Here is a 16,676-nt window from a genome sequence, read left to right as displayed (position 1 = left end):
CTACAACCCAAAACCCACTTATGTATCGTCAGGTGCTAGGTGGGCGTGGCCCCTTGGGTGGGCGTGGCTGCGGTGGTATCTGCAGACTGGGTGGGACTAAAATTTCAATCAATTCCAACTTTGCAAGATTTTTTTTTCCTGTGAGAAGTTGAAATTGATTGATTGAACCTTTTTTTTCCCCCACATGGTGGCGGAGGCCTAAAGCGAAAACGTTTTATAAAACCCAGCTGAAGGCCTAGGACTGGGGCAATGATACACGTGCCCACAGAGGGCTCTGCGTGACACCTGTGGCACGCGTGGCATAGGTTCGCCACCACAGAGCTAGAGGCTGGACATAATGCAGAGGAGCGAGGAAAGCAGAGCTTTCTGACATCAAGCTGGACAAGTCCCACTTCCACCGAGAAGAAACTTACTGTATATTTACATCATGCTTCGCAGTTTTATTGAGAAAGTAGTGCATTCAACTTGCTTGAGGAATGTATTTGCATAAATTTGGCACCATGTGGTAGCCATATGTTTTCTTGCACATTCTATGTCTTCTTTCATTTACTCCAAAATCAGCAAAAGGAAGTTGTTGGCACCCTGCATGCCGTTTGACCAAGGAATATAAATTAGGGATTGGGTATAAGTTTCATATTGTAGGAGAACCACATTAGTCCGTGGCAGTCAAAAATCAGGAGGAGTCCAGTAGGAACTTTTCAGATGAAATAATTTAATGGAAAAGGTAAAGGTTCTGGGTTTTTTTAAATCATCTCTCTGATTCTTCTGTGAGTTACTAAACATGGCAACTCTTAAAATTCTTTAGGAAGCTGATTTTCAAAAAGCTAAGTACCGGTATTCATGGATTTAAATATTAATGGGATTATGTAGAAATTAACAGGAAGGAACAGACAATCCATTTTATTTTCTTGATTTATGATCCTACCAAATTTCAAAGTGAGGAAGGGATGTCCTCTCCCTTTATTTATTAATCTTGAGGTTAGTTTTTTTTTTGCTTCTTGGAAATCAGAAATTCCAAAATTCTTCCTCTTTTGTTTTTTGTTTTTAATCTTCACATTTTAAAAATGATGTAAAAATGCTTAATAATTATTATTTCAATAAATACAAAAAAGATGATTTTCTTTTCAGTTGATACAAAGAGTCTTGAGTAGAATAATTTCAAATTGTGTACAGGTGGTTCTCAACTTACAACCACTCATTTTGTGATCATTCAAAGTTACAATGGCACTCAGAAAAGTGACTTACGACTGTTACTCTCACTTGCAACTGTCACAGCCTTTCCATGATCAAAATACGGTTGCTTGGCAACCAGCATGTATTTACAATGGTTGCAGCATCCTGGGGTCATGTGATTGTCATTTGTGACCTTCCCAGCTGGCTTCCAACAAGCAAAGTCAGTGGGGGAAGCCAGGTTTGCTTAATGGCCATGTGGTTCGCTTAACAACTATAGCAAAAAACGGTTGTAACCTTGGGTACTTAATACTTAATAACTGCCTTGCTTAGCAACCAAAATTCTGGGTTCAGTTGTGATTGTAACCCAAGGACTACCTGTATGTTATGAGGTGTGTGTGTGTGTGTGTGTGTGTGTGTGTATGACAACTATGAACAAGAAAAGTTGGGAGCTTTTTCTATCGCAGAAGTGTTTGAAGACAAGGCACATGAGATTGTTTGCTAAATGTACACTAGAGGGCGCTGGACCTCAGTCTCTAGCCTGGACAGCTGCCAGCCCCAAATTGTCCTTTTTTTTTTTTCAGTCTTGCTGAACCAGATGCTGCATTCTCTCTCCTCCAAGAGCATCTTCCTCTGGTTTCCCTTTTGTAAATGCACCATAATCTGCAGCACCAAAATGAAAATTGGGGGAGGACAAAACAAGAAGGTCAGAAGTGAGAGGAAATCAAAGAAGCAAGACACCGCTACAGTATGAGATACACAGGTGAGGATGTGTCTATCTTAGAAACTTAAAGCAGTTTGGGATCTATTGAACTGGGAGCACTTCTCACGAAGGCTCCTGAGGCTTAGTCTAGTGCAGGGGCCTTCAAACTTGGCCCTTTTATGACTTGTGGACTTCAACTCCCAGAATTCCTCAGCCAGGCACGCTGGCTGAGGAATTCTGGGAGTTAGTCCATACAGTAAGTCATAAAACGGCCAAGTTTGAAGACCCCTGGTCTAGTGAGAGTGCTTAGAATTTGCTCAAGCTGAACTACACCAAGAGGCTTCCTTTACTGTAGCATTGCCCCTGCTCGTAGGAGCTGCTGGGAGTTGTAGTTTTGCACCCTCTGGAAAGCAATAGTTTTCCAATCTTTGATCTTCCGGATTCCCAAATCTTTGCAAAGAATTGAAGATTTGGCCTGAGTGGCACACACCACAAGATGGAATCTGGATGAGGTAGGGCCAAAGTGCCCGTGCAGGTCCAAAAAGTCAGGATAGTGGCCACCACCATTCAACCGATGCCCTCTTCATTTTTTAGCCTTGTTGCAGTGCACAGAGAAATAGCAACAGCACTAGATTTATGTACCGCACCACAGTACTTTATAGCAGGGCTTTTCAACCAGTGGTACGGGTACCACCTGTGGTACATTGGCACCTGGCAGGTGGTACACGGCCATCCTAGAAAAGTGGTAGCAGGGGAGGGGAATGAGCTGAATCGGTGGCAGCACCGCACAAGCCTGAGCGAGAGACGGCTGGAGCTGCAGGGCTGTCAGGGCTCAGCGGAAGCACCAGGATCAGCACCAGGCTCCAGCTGGAGCTTGGTGCCGATCCTGGTGCTTCTGCTGAGCCCAGAAGAAGCGCCGATCAGCTGGAATGTTGCAGTTTCTCCAGGGTCTTGTGATTTACATTCAGATGCTTGGCAACTGATTCATATTTATGATGGTCACAATGTCCCAGGGTCATGTGAAGTGACCAAAACCTGCCGCAACCACCCAGCAAACGGGGGGAATAAAAACCAAACACCCCTGCTGCCAAGCCTCAACAAAAATGCTCACAACAACGAAAACCTTGGACAGGACGAAGAGCGCCACCGGGTGGGCAGGCAGGTGTCTTGCTCGGCTGTGGCTTGAGGGGCACTTTTTTCAGTGCCATTGTAACTTCGAACAGTCACTAAGCAAACTGTTGTAAGTTGAGGACTACCTGTACTTCATCACTTTTTTTTTGGTCATCAAGTTTTTGACACCTTGCTAGGCGACTGGTGGTACTTGGCTGTTGCCATATCCTAAAAGTGGTACAATGGGTGAAAAGGTTGAAAAGCCCTGCTTTATAGCATTCACTGGGTGGCATATAATGTCTGTATATTTGCCCCAACAATCTGGGTCCTCATTTTACTGACCTCAGAAGGATGGAAGGCTGAGTCAATCTTGGGCTGGTCAGGATTGAACTCCTGGCAGTGAACAGAGTTTGCCTGCAATACTGCATTCTATCCACTGCGCCACAGCTCATAGAAAAGGATGGGGTTCCATCCTCCGGTCATGTCTGCCATCACAATTTTTTTTACCCTCCCTGCAAACACCTTCTTCTGGGTAGAAAAAATGACCACGTCAGAATGTAGTGAAAGATACTATCAAATTCAAATTCTTTCTCCCCGCTCACACATGCACACAGCGGGTCAGAAGCTCGTATGTCTGAGAAAAACAACAACTCCTTACCCAGTTTTTCCTCTGATGTTTTCCAGTTGCATGGAGTTTGTAGTATAAAGCAGTCTCAAAAATGCGACTCCTTGCCATGAATTCTGCAGAGGGACAGGATACGGTACCATATTGTGACTCGTTCTTTCTTGTCTTGCCAGATGTATAGACAAGGTTAGCTAGAAAGAGAGGAGTGCCATTAAATACTCTAGGTAGGGAGAATTCAGATGACCGAGCTGGTATCGTCGGGGCAAGCTGCTAATGTCCCCCTCCCAACCTGACAAGGCTTACCAGCATCCTTGCTACTGCAGCTGCCAACTTCCTCTTTCTCTTCCAGCCAAGCTGGTACCCGGGGGGGGGGGGGGTTCTAGACAGGGAGTTTGACACTGTCTCACAACAAGAGCCTTGGTGGAGCAGTGGGCTGATGCCTCCTTAAGTAACACCAGCTGCCTGCAATTAGTGCAGGTTCGCATCCCACCAGGCTCAAGGTTGACTCAGCCTTCCATCCTTCCGAGGTAGGTAAAATGAGGACCCAGATTGTTGGGGGCAATTAAGCTGAATTTGTAATAATGCCGCTTAGGGGGGCGAAAGCCCTAATAAGCAGGCATATACATAGAATGAAGGCTACTGCTAAGCTTGTAAGCCGCCCTGAGTCTTCGGAGAAGGATATAAATGGAATTAAAAATAAAAAAAATAAAAAATGCAGAAGGCAACAAGAAGGAAAGGGTTGAGCCCCTCTGTTATGCAGCCCTGGAGCAACCTTCTTCATTGTGATGCGCGCGCACACACACACACACACACACACACACGCACACACACACACCGTTTCTGCCTGCTTCTCCTTTGCGGCTTCATCCTGGGTGGCCAGTGAAAACAGAGCAGGGGAATAGAGAGTGAAGCTCAATCCACAGGGAGGGAGAAGGAAGAAGCGAAACCAAAAAGAATTTGGGAGGGCAGCTACAAGGAAGTGAAGGAGGACATGGGGAGAAGGGGCTGGAAGGGGGGAAAACATTAGTTGATGAGAGAAGCCTGGGCTGTGTCTGGAGCAGGGGGCACGTAGGCTGGATGGGGAAAGCCCTGGGATGGGAAGGGGAGGGTCCAAGGCAGCTCCAAAGCAGGAAAGGGAAGAGGGGAGGGCGAGGAAGGGAAGGCAGTTAAGGGGGGGACAGGGCTGGAAGACGAATAGGAGGTGGAGAAGAGGGAGGTGGGCAGAGGAATGGCTGGCTTGTGAGAGTTGGGGGCAAGCAGTGGGGAAGGGCCTGGACCAGGTGAGTCCTTCTGGCCACCATGGGTGCGCCGGTGACGGTTCAAGTGAGAGCTGCGGCTGAAGCATTTGCTGCAGAGACTGCATTTGTAGGGCTTCTCCCCAGTGTGTGTGCGCTGGTGGATGGTCAGCTCCGAGCGCTGGACGAAGGCCTTGCCACACTCCCCACAGGCGTAGGGTTTCTCCCCCAGATGGGTGCGCTGGTGAGTCAGCAAGTTGGAACTGACACTAAAGCACTTGCCGCAGGTGTCACAGCGATACGGCTTCTCCCCAGTGTGCATGCGCTGGTGGATGGTCAGATCTGACTTCTGGATGAAGCCCTTGCCACACTCCCCGCACGAGAAAGGCTTCTCGCCAGTGTGGATGCGCTGGTGCTTCATCAACGCTGAGCGCTGGGCAAAGGCCTTCCCACAACCCTCACACTTGTAGGGCTTCTCCACCACAAGCCCCGGCGGCTGAGTGGGAAGCTTGCTCAGGCTCTTCCCACAGTCCAAGCAATGGCTGCTGCGAGTGAGACGTCCTTTGCCGCTGTACAGCTGGTATTTCAAGGTCTGCTTGGCCCCATTGCTGAGCAGGAACCCTTTAACATGTTCGGGGCAGCAATGGGCAGCTGCAGCTGCCGCGAAGGCTTGATGGACTCTCTGGTGCCGGTCCAGATGGGAACTCACGGAAAAACCCCGGCCGCACTGGGCACAGGTATAGGGGCGTTCCCCGGTGTGCACCCGCTGGTGTCGCTCCAGGTCAGAACGCTGGATGAATCGCTTGCCACAGTCGGCACAAGGGAACGGGCGCTCCCCTGTGTGAGTGCGCTGGTGCTGTGCCAGGTTGGAACTGCGGCTGAACCGCTTGCCACAGGCACTGCAGGGGTAAGGGCGCTCCCCCAAGTGGGTCTTGCGGTGCTTAGAAAGAGCAGAGCGTTGTCCGAAACATTTCCCACAGTCGGGACAGTAGTGGGTAGCAAGGGCTAGAGGGGTGGCCAATGGCTGCTCTTGAGGGTTGTCCTGGTGGGTGCGCCTGTGCCGGTCAAGGTGGGAGCTGACAGAGAAGCATTTCCCACACTCCTGGCAAATGTATGGCCGCTCCCCTGTGTGCACCCGCTGATGACGCTCCAGATCCGATTTCTGGGTGAAAGCCTTGCCACAGGCCGTGCAAGGAAAGGGACGCTCCCCTGTGTGCACGCGCTGGTGCTGCACCAGGTTGGAGCTGCGGTTGAATCGCTTGCCACAAGCCCCACATAGGTAGGGCTTCTCCCCAGTGTGGATCTTCTGATGCTTAGCCAGGATGGAGTGTTGCCGGAAGCAACGTCCACACTTGGTGCATTGGTGTGGTTTTTCTGGTGTGGGCATGCCGTGCCCTCGACCACTACCACTCGTGCTTTTCTTCCCACGCTCCCCACACAGCCCAGACTTTTCCAGATGCCTGTGGCTGTCGGGATTCTTCCCTTCCTGCTGATGCACAGCAGAGTCTTGAAGAGGCTGTTGGTCCTCTAGGCCCTGCAGGCCCCAATTGCTGCTTGCACAAGCCTCATCTGGGCTGGTAGACCTCCTTGACGGTGGTGCCTCCTTCTCCACACAGTCTTGTTCTGTCTGTGGCTCTTCTTCATTCCCCCCAGCATCTGAAATAGGAAGATAAGAAGAAGCCAGTGGCATAGCGTGGGTTGTCAGCACCCGGGGCAAGGCAAGTAATTTGCGCCCCCTAACCCGTGGATTTTAGCACTCGAGTCTGCCGCAGGGAGCCCCGCATCCTGGGCATCCGCCGCACCCCCCACCCACGCCTCCCCCGGGAAAAGGGGGAAGGTCCGGCATCCCCTCCCTCACGTGCGGCAGAAGCGCCGGGACCCGAGGCCGTGCCAGGAGGCGGGCGGCGCAGCGGAGGATATACAGAACATTCAAATAGAAGGAAAATATGTGCATCAATAAGACAAAACCAGATTTACATATATTATTCCCCTCCACTTGAATATTCATAAATATATTGGAGCAATATTACTTTCCTTCCCTTACGAAGTAGGCCCAAAATTTATGAAGTTCTACTTCTATTTACAACCAATTTGACCTTAATCTACTTGGTAGATAGAGAGGCAAAGTAGTTAACAGGTGAACCAACAGCAAAGTTAAAATGTCAAAGCACTTTGTTAATAATCTATATTCTATTTTACTTCTATAAAGCCTCAAACAGCTTCTTATTTACAGTAAGTTACACAGTGCCTGCTCATTTCTGTATCTGTCAACTGCCCCACTCTGATAGTCAACAGAGGCTGGGCTCGGAGGGAGGGGTGCCTCTCACCGAGTTATGCCCGCCGGGTTTCCGGGTGCTGCACCAGCCGCGGGCTCAGGGCAGGGGTGGTGGAGTGGCAGTGGTTATTCGGGAGACTTTGTGTCCCCGGGAGGCCACCATTGTCCAGATGGCCGGGAGTGAATCCCTCCTCTTGAGATGTGGTCCTCGGGTTCAGTTGGGCTTGTTGCTTACATACCTGGCGCCCAGCTGTGTGGCAACAGCCCTGCCTGAGCTGCTCGACGCCCTCTCAGGGTTGGCAGTGGAGTTCCCCAGGCTTATAGTCCTGGGTGACTTCAACCTGCCGTCACTGGGAGGGTCGTCGGAGTTAGCTCGGGAGTTCATGGCTTCCATGACAGCCATGGGCCTGACCCAGGTTATTGAGGGCCCGACTCATGAGGGGGATCATACTCTCGACCTGGTGTTCCTGTCTGGACAGTGGTTGGACGATCTGGGAGGGGGTTCCCTGTCCATCACCCCTCTGTCATGGTCAGATCACCATCTCCTGAGGCTGGTTTTCCGTCATGCCACCCCCCACCGCTGGGCGGCGGAACCAACCAGGTGGTTCCGCCCCAGGCGCCTAATGGACCCGGATCGGTTCCAGAGGGCGCTTGGGCCTATACCTATCACCCTTACCCACAGCCCAGTCGATGCTCTGGTGGAGGCCTGGGAAACGGCTGCCACCAGGGCACTTGACTGCGTTGTACCCATGCGACCTCTGACCCGGCGCAGATCCCGCTGGGCCCCATGGTTCTCTGTGGAGCTCCGGGAGATGAAGCGTCGGAGATGAGGTCTAGAGAGCGGTTGGAGATCCAGCCGATCCGAATCCGACCGATTGCAGTTAAGAACCTTTATAAGGTCTTATCTTGCGGCGATAAGGACGGCGAAGTCTAACTACTTTGCCGCCCTTATCGCGTCCGCAGATAATCGCCCGGCCGCCCTGTTTAGGGTGACTCGCTCCCTCCTTAACCAGGAGGTGAGAGAGGATCCCTTGCAGGGACGAGCCGAGGAGTTTAGTCATCATCTGGCGGACAAAATCGCTCGGATCCGGACCGGTCTGGACTCTGACTGGGCAGAGTCTGACGTGGAGGAATCAGGCGGTCTTGAGCACGTTATCTGGACTGAGTTCGACCCTGTTTCCCCTGATGATGTGGACAGGATCATGGGGAGACTGAGCACCACCACCTGTTTGTTGGATCCGTGCCCCTCCTGGCTAGCTTATGCGGCTCGGGAGGGAACACGAGGCTGGTTCCATGCAGTAATAACTGCTTCTTTGAAGGAGGGTGTCTTCCCTGCCACCTTGAAGGAGGCGGTGGTGAGGCCCCTTCTCAAGAAGCCTGCTTTGGACCCGGCTGTTTTAAACAACTATCATCCAGTCTCCAACCTTCGCTTTCTGGCGAAGGTTGTTGAGAGTGTGGTGGCGCATCAGCTCCCTCTGTTCCTGGAGGAAACTGATTATCTGGACCCGTACCAATCGGGCTTCAGGCCCGGACACAGCACGGAGACGGCATTGGTCGCGCTGGTGAATGATCTCTGGAGGGCTAGGGACAGGGGTTGCTCCTCTGTCCTGGTCCTATTAGATCTCTCAGCGGCTTTCGATACCATCGACCATGGTATCCTGCTGCGGCGTCTCAGGGGGTTGGGAGTGGGAGGCACCGTTCTACGGTGGTTCTCCTCCTACCTCCAGGGCCGCTCGCAGTCGGTGTTGACAGGAGGGCAGAGATCCGCCCCGAGGTCTCTCATTTGTGGAGTTCCTCAGGGGTCGGTCCTCTCGCCTCTCCTGTTCAACATCTATATGAAGCCGCTGGGCGAGATCATTCGTGGTTTCGGGGTGGGGTATCACCAGTACGCTGATGATACCCAACTTTTTCTTTCCACCCCGAACCAACCCAGCGATGCCCTCTCCGTGATGTCCCGGTGCCTGGAGGCGGTTCAGGTCTGGATGGGGAGAAACAGGCTTCGTCTCAATCCCGCCAAGACTGAGTGGCTGTGCATATCGGCATCTCGGGTTAACCAACTTATTCCACCTCTAACGATGGGGGGTGAGGTGTTACCCCCCGTTGATAGGGCTCGCAACCTGGGCATCCTCCTGGACTCACGGCTCAATTTTGAAGACCACATAAGAGCCGTGACCAGGGGGGCTTTTGCACAGGTTCGCCTGGTGCGCCAGTTGCGTCCCTATCTGGACCGAGACGCCCTACGCACAGTTACTCATGCGCTTGTCACCTCCCGTTTGGACTACTGTAACGCTCTCTACATGGGGCTGCCCTTGAAGACCACTCGGAGGCTTCAACTGGTGCAGAATGCGGCCGCGCGAGTTGTAATGGGGGTCTCCCGATACTCCCATGTAACACCTCTACTCCGCGAGCTGCATTGGCTTCCGGTTGCCCTCCGGGTGAAATTCAAGGTGCTGGTTATTACCTATAAAGCCCTACATGGCCTGGGTCCGGGCTATTTGAGGGAACACCTGCTGCCGGCATCAAACGCCCTTCGCCCAGTGCGCTCCCACAGGGAGGGTCTGCTCAGGGTGCCGCCGGTGAGAGATTGCCGGCGGGTGACACCCAGGGATAGGGCCTTCTCAGTGGGAGCGCCTGCCCTCTGGAACCAGCTGCCGGTGGAGCTGAGGACTGCCCCCGACCTCCGATCATTCCGCCGGGGCCTGAAGACCTGGCTCTTTGAGCTCTCAGGCCCAGGCTGAGGAGAAATTTTTAATTGGGGTTTTAAGTATACAGGGTCAATTTAATATTTTTTAATTTGGTTTTTTAACTTTTGTATGGTGGATTTTTTAATTCCCTGTAAACCGCCCTGAGTCCTCAGGGAATAGGGCGGTATATAAATGTAACTAACTAAATAAATAAATAAATAAACAAGAGAAACTCCTGGGTTTATTTTTTCCTCCAAGAGAATACGGTACTGAAAAGCCATGTGGGTACAGAAGTGGGAAATCCAGTTCTAACATTTTGCTTGTAAAAGTCATAAAACAAATTCCTCCTTTCTTCCCTGGATCTCCCACTGTCCTTTCAACATCAATCAGTTGCATTTGAGTTGTTTTGAGAACGATCTCAGAGAAGTGGAGGCAATTAGAGCTCCCAGACCTGTCACTTGACCTAAAATTATTTTATTTCCTCAGAACATGGGAACGGGGGTGCCCAACCTTCCGGGAAACACCAGGATCTCCCAGGCGGGGAGCCGGGCTGCGCCAAGAGGTGGGGCTGCGGGGCAGGAGGGGGTCTTGGGGGAAGGATCTGAAAGGGATCGGAGAGCCATTCGTGGAAGCCGCAACCCAGGAGGAGGAGAAGCGAAGGCGCAGCGCTTCCCACGGAGCAGAAAAACTCGCGAGGAAAGGCGGAGACTCGGAAGGGGAGGGGGCGCAACTGGGGGAAACCCACCTGGCTCTCCCAGGAATCCCTCCTCCCCTTCCCGCTCCTCCTATTCCCTCCCCCTCTCGCGGCGTCCTTGCCCACCTGGCGCCCCTCCCTCGCCACAGGAATCCCTCCTCCCCTTCCCCCCCCGGGGATTCCCCCCTCCTGATTGCCCTCCCCCTCTCGGAGCCTCCTTGCCCACCTGGCGCCCCTCCCCCGCCAGGGGAACCTCCGCAGCCCTGGCGTAAGAGGCGTCGAGAGACCAGGAAGGGGAGATGGAGGGGCAGGAAGCTGGATTCCCAGCCCCCCTTTCTCCTCTCTAGGCGCAAAAACTCTGCGCTTAACTCCTCCGCTGAAGCGCTGCGGGGAGGGGGCGACTGGGGCGCCGCCGAGCAATGCTAAAGTGCTCCAAGCGGGAACAGCAAAGGACCGTCACCCTTCATGCAAAGCCCCAAGACCAAAAACTAGGATCCAGATTGAAAAGGAAAGTTGCGTGTGCCAATCTGCACCTCTAAATGCAAATTAGGAATTCGTCGCCAAGCGCGCCCCCCCCAGATGTTGCGCCCGGTGCGGCCGGGCCCCCCTGCACCCCCCACGCTACGCCACTGGAAGAAGCAGGACCAACGGAACTCCAAATGATTAGTTCAGGGCTTCGGGAGTGGCCCACCTATTAGTTCCATCATCCCCAGATACAAAAGAGGGCTGCAAAAATCCAGATCACCACTAGCCACATGCAAGGATAATCTCTGGGTTTCTGTGCTACCATCTAGTGCAGTGATGGCGAACCTTTTAGAGACCAAGTGCCCCAAAACCGCCTGACCCGCCCCCACCTCTCCTGCCCGCAGGGCCACCCACCGCCTCCACGGCCCACCACACCAGATCGCCCAGGCAGTCCAGCAGCATTATGGCGGCCACACCCTCTGTCCGCGCCCCGCAGCATCATCTGCATGCAATGGGGTGCGAGGGCGGAGTCTTGTCCTTGCTGCCCGGCTGCCATGTCCTTGACTGCGCTACTCCATGCAGGCTGCACCCAGGGCAACTCTCCTCTGGGGTGGCTGCTGATGAGGCGAGGACCACAGGGGGTGGTGGAGCTGGGGCGATGGCATGCATGCCCACAGAGAGGTCTCTGAGTGCCACCTCTGGCACGTGTGCCATAGGTTCGCCACTACTGATCTAGTGGCTTTTTTTCAGCACAGATTTGGTACCCTAGTCCAAGGGTGGTGCGATGACTTGGCAGTTAAGATGCTGGGCTTGTTTTTGAGAAAGTAGGCAGCCCAGGTTTTAGACCCAAGCATTGCATGACAGGGTGAGCTCTCGTCATCACCCTAGCTCCTGTGAACCTAGAGTTCAAAAGCATGCAAATACGAGTAGATAAATAGGTACCACTTTGGTGGGAAGGTAACAGCGTTCTGTGGCCACATGACTACAGAAATGTCTCCAGACAGCACTGGCTCTATGGCCCTTGAAATGGAGATGAGCACCACCCTGTACAGTCAAGTTACAACCAGAGGATTAGAATCTGCAGGGACTCCCTTTACCTACTCCAGTCCATGTAGCCAACTACAAGGGATGAAAGGCATTCCAGTGAAACACAACACAACATGATCAGTCCCTTCTTCAAACCCTACTCATTGCTCTGGTCCCTTAGCTCATCTGTTCCATAGTTCCTCCAGAAATAACTAGTTCTGCCCTGAAGCAGTGATGGTACAGCAGGAGGCAGTTCTCAAACCTGACAATATTCTCCATCAGAACGGAGAATATAGCACAGGCTTCCTCACTGGGGTTGTTCCAAAAGTCACAGCTCAAAGTCAAAGCCTTATAGGGGGGAAAAAGTCTTTTACTCTCTAACTACTGGCTACTGCTAAGCTTGTAAGCCGCCCTGAGTCTTCCTGAGGGTGGGATATAAATAGAATTAAAAATAAAAATAACACTTATACATACCAATTTCAGGATGTTTTTCAAAAAGAGAAAGATGATTGCAACATCCCAATTTTTATTCCAAGAATCGCTGCCCTAACACCCATTGTCACCATCCACATGACCACGGGCACTGCTGTCCCCCTTGGTATAATTGTTTATTTAGCAATAATCCATCCTCCACAAAATTAAAAGTCCAGAATGGGGTAGTTCTATCAGTTCAGGCCTGGAACCTCCTGAATTGTCCAAGAAAAGGGCAAAGGGAAAGGCAAAATGCGTTCTACATATGTTTTAGCCTCCAGCCCCCTAATCATCTTTGTTGCTCTTTTCTGCACTCTTTCCAGAGTCTCAAGGCTTGTAAAGAGGTACTAGTACTTCATGTGATCTTGAGTCTATCCCAGTGGTGGGATTCAAATAGGTGAACAACCGGTTCTCTGTGTGGATGCCGCTTCTGGAAGTCCACTCTGGGCCTGGGCAACAAAAAATTAGCTACCGGTTCTGCCAAAGTGGGGTGAACTGGCTGAATCCCACCACTGGTCTATCCCTCTGATAATGTAGCCAAGGATTGTGTTGGCTTTTTTGGCTGCTGCCACACATTGTTGACTCTAAAAAGAGTACAGAGAAGAGCAACAAAGATGATTAGGGGTCTGGAGGCTAAAACATATAGGGAACGGTTGCTGGAATTGGGTATGTCTAATTTAATGAAGAGAAAGACGAGGGGTGACGTGATAGCAGTGTTCCAGTATCTCAGGGGTTGCCACAAAGAAGAGGGAGTCAAGCTATTCTCCAAAGCACCTGAAGGCAGGACAAGAAGCAAGGGATGGAAACTAATCAAGGAGAGAAGCAACCTAGAACTAAGGAGGAAATTTCCTGACAGTTAGAACAATTAATTAGTGGAACAATTTGCCTCCAGAAGCTGTGAATGCTCCAACACTGGAAGCTTTTAAGAAGAGACTGGATAGCCATTTGTCTGAAATGGTATAGGGTTTCCTGCCTGAGCAGGGGGTTGGATTAGATGATCTCCAAGGTCCCTTCCAACATCATCGTCGTCATCATTATATTATTATAAAACTTTTATTCATAAAACATGAAACTCAGTCAACTGAACACTCAAATTGACTGACACATGGTTGAAACGGGTTGCTGCCAGCATCCTAGGTATCAATCAGGTATCTCCTTAAAATGTAAGATGTTCTGAGTAGCGCAGTTTTTTGTAGCTTTGCTGGAGTTATTGCAGGAAGCTGCAAATTCTTGATGTATTTTGCAAAGTATTATTATCATTACTATTATTATTAATAATAATAATTATCCATTAGGAGGGGACGCGGTGGCTCAGTGGGTTAGGACGCTGAGCTTGTCTATCAGAAGGTCGGCAGTTTGGCGGGTCGAATCCCGAGCGCCGCGTAGCAGAGTGAGCGCCTGTTACTCGTCCCAGCTTCTGCCAACCTAGCAGTTCGAAAGCACGTAAAAATGCAAGTAGAAAAATAGGGACCACTCCGGTGGGAAGGTAACAGCGTTCCGTGCGCCTTTGGCGTCTAGTCATGCCGGCCACATGACCACGGAGACGTCCTCGGACAAGCGCTGGCTCTTCGGCTTTGAAACAGAGATGAGCACCGGCCCCTAGAGTCGGAAACGACTAGCACGCATGTGCGGGGGAAGCTTTACCTTTAGCTTTTATCCATTAGGACTCCAAGATCCCTCACACAGTTACGGCTATTAAGCCATGTTTCACCTAATCTGTTCCATCCCTCTGCAGATGCTTCTCCTGTTATTTTGCACACACAGCGTAAATTCCCCTTCATTCTCAGCATCCCCACAGTTCCTGCAAGGAGGCCAGCTCACCTTCATCCTTGAGGCTGTCAGGTGCCTTCTTCCTTGCTTTCTGCTTCACTTCCTGGCTCTGCTCTTTCACCAGCTCCCGCAGCATCTTCTCCACTTGGCTCCGGCCAGCCTTCTGCAGGATGAAGCCCAGCTGGCGACGGAGGTCAGCATTGAGTCCGCTTTCGCTTGGGCCAGCTGCTTGGCTCTGCATCTGGGCCTGCGGTGCTTGGCTCCGTTCAGACTCCATGACTGCACCACAGAGACACAATGCAAACAGGGAGTTCCCGCGTAGCTTTGCCAACCGCTCCAGGTAGGGAAAAAGTGCTGAACTGCCCTAATGCCTTAATGGCTGCTTCGTGTACGAATCAGCCAGAAAAGCTTTTCAGAGCATGGTTATTATGAATGGACTTATGCTTTGGATAGAGCGCCTGTTTCACATAGTGGTGAAGGCGACAGGCTAGAAACTGGGGACTGTGAGTTCTAGTCCCACCTAAGGCACAAAGCTAAGTGGGCAACCCTGGGCCAGTCACTTTCCCTCAGCCGCAGAAAGGAGGCAATGGCAAACCACTCCTGAACAACCTTGCCAAGAAAACTGCAGTCTGCAAGAATTGGAGACGACTGAAGGGAAGGGGGGGGAAAATGCTATGGGTATAAAGTTGTCTATAGAGACACAGCTACAAAGGTTAGCAGACCTTATTTCCAAATGTCAGTCAAATACGAGACCAACAGGATGCCGAGGGGCAAGATCCTTGCCCATCAAATTAGTACAGCCTCTTCCACCTCTTGTTTTCCAAATGTGGCAGACGACAACTCCAGTAATTCCCACCCGAGCATCCAAGGGTTGTGCAGGATGAGAATTGTGGAAGTCGTAAGTCAGTATGCCTGAAGGGCCTGGAGTTCAGAAAAACTTTTCTGACCTAACTGCTGTTGCAATCCGCTGATGGCTGCAGTCATACAATTTGCGTTTGCACACTGCCTTTCCTCCCACTTTAGATACAACGTCCATGTGGCTGACAGATGTTTGTGAGGCAAAAGCTCTTCATGGCATTACAAAAAAATATGACTGGGAAAAAAGTTGCTTTTCCAAGAATAAAATCCAGAAATGGCCTTAACCTAGGATAGTAATCTCAGGGTAAAATACATCCCTTCCTTATTATTTTTTATAAATAACTCAAAGCAGTGAACATACCTAATACTCATTCTTCCTCCTATTTTGCCCCTCAACGACCAGTTTGTGAAATCAGTTGGGCTGAGAGAGTGTTTGACTGGCACAAAGTCACCAGCTGACTTTCGTGCCTTAAGGTAGAACTAGAACTCACAGTCACCTGGTTTCTAGCTTAGTGCCTTAACCACTACTCTAATTATAGGGCAGGGGTCTTCAAACCTGGCCCTTCTATGACTTTGTGGACTTCAACTGCCAGAATTCCTCAACCAGGCATGCTAGCTGAGGAATTCTGGGAGTTGAAGTCCACAAGTCATAAAAGGGCCAAGTTTGAAGACCCCTGTTTATAAGGGATAGAGGGATTTGGGTTCGAGGGAATTTGAGCATTTATTCAGAGATAGGGAGACACTTGAACCTCCCTGCAGACCTACCAGGCCCCAGTCCTCTTCTTCTGTGAGTTTCAGCAAAGGCAGTTATCCTAGGCCAACTGATTGCTATTTCCTCCGCTGCAGGTGGGAGAAATGGAGGTTGCAGGTCAGAAGACATCAAGGCACACCACGCCAAGGAGGCAGACATGAGATATTCCCTTCATTTGATGCCTACAGCAATAAATCTGTGAGACTGGTTGGAAAGAAAGAGGGACTGGCTAAAGGACAGGCAGTGAGCCCCATGATGGAGTGGGAATTTTGAAAACCTGGTCCAGCGCCCTAACCTATTCTGCATTGGTTCCACAACCATTAAGATACCCACTTCAGATTTCAGTGAGTTCAAAGATTTTACATGCAAGCAATCCCGAGTTCAAGTCCTGGCGGTTCCTAGCTAAAAGAGTAGATAGCGGAAGGCAGGAAGAACTTTATTCTGTGAAGCTCCAGGGTTATGGCAATGCAGACCAAATAATATTAGCGTTTCGATCAGAGATGGGCCCCTTCAGCCTCAAGCAAGGGTGTCCACAGGAAGTGTCACTTTTGTGTCACCTCATGAGACAGCCCAACAACATATCTGGCTACCTTTGGCAGCCCTCGGAGTCTCTTCCAACCAGGATTGTGGCCATAAAGAGATAGGCATATCACAATTTAATAAAAATCAAGGAATTTCTCCCCACCAATAAACCAAGTCTCACCTACTGTACTGCATCATTCAATCAACCCAAGCCCCCCTCCCCTCCCGGAAATGTGACGCCTGGCTTATCTATTTCCTTTAGATAAGGAAAGAGTCTGGCCACTTCCAAAACTCAACTGTTGGGTGGAAATTGCAGC

General features: G+C 50.9%; 1 protein-coding gene across 1 annotated transcript; it reads right to left on the bottom strand.

Moving 5' to 3' along the window:
* Nucleotides 1–4,434: 4,434 nt before the first annotated feature.
* LOC310635638 (uncharacterized protein) lies at nucleotides 4,435–15,921 on the bottom strand. The gene is made up of 3 exons (XM_083354813.1): nucleotides 15,852–15,921; nucleotides 14,280–14,507; nucleotides 4,435–6,499 (listed from the first exon to the last, which is right to left on the bottom strand). Exons 2-3 carry the CDS (start codon nucleotides 14,503–14,505, stop codon nucleotides 4,632–4,634), a joined length of 2,094 nt encoding a protein of 697 aa, XP_083210939.1. The 5' UTR covers nucleotides 14,506–14,507; nucleotides 15,852–15,921; the 3' UTR covers nucleotides 4,435–4,631.
* Between the last annotated feature and the right edge of the window lie 755 nt (nucleotides 15,922–16,676).

This window comes from Vipera ursinii (assembly GCF_947247035.1).
Source record: "Vipera ursinii genome assembly, chromosome: 2".
Lineage (NCBI taxonomy): Eukaryota > Metazoa > Chordata > Lepidosauria > Squamata > Viperidae > Vipera > Vipera ursinii.
This window is presented reverse-complemented; position numbering and strand designations above follow the sequence as displayed.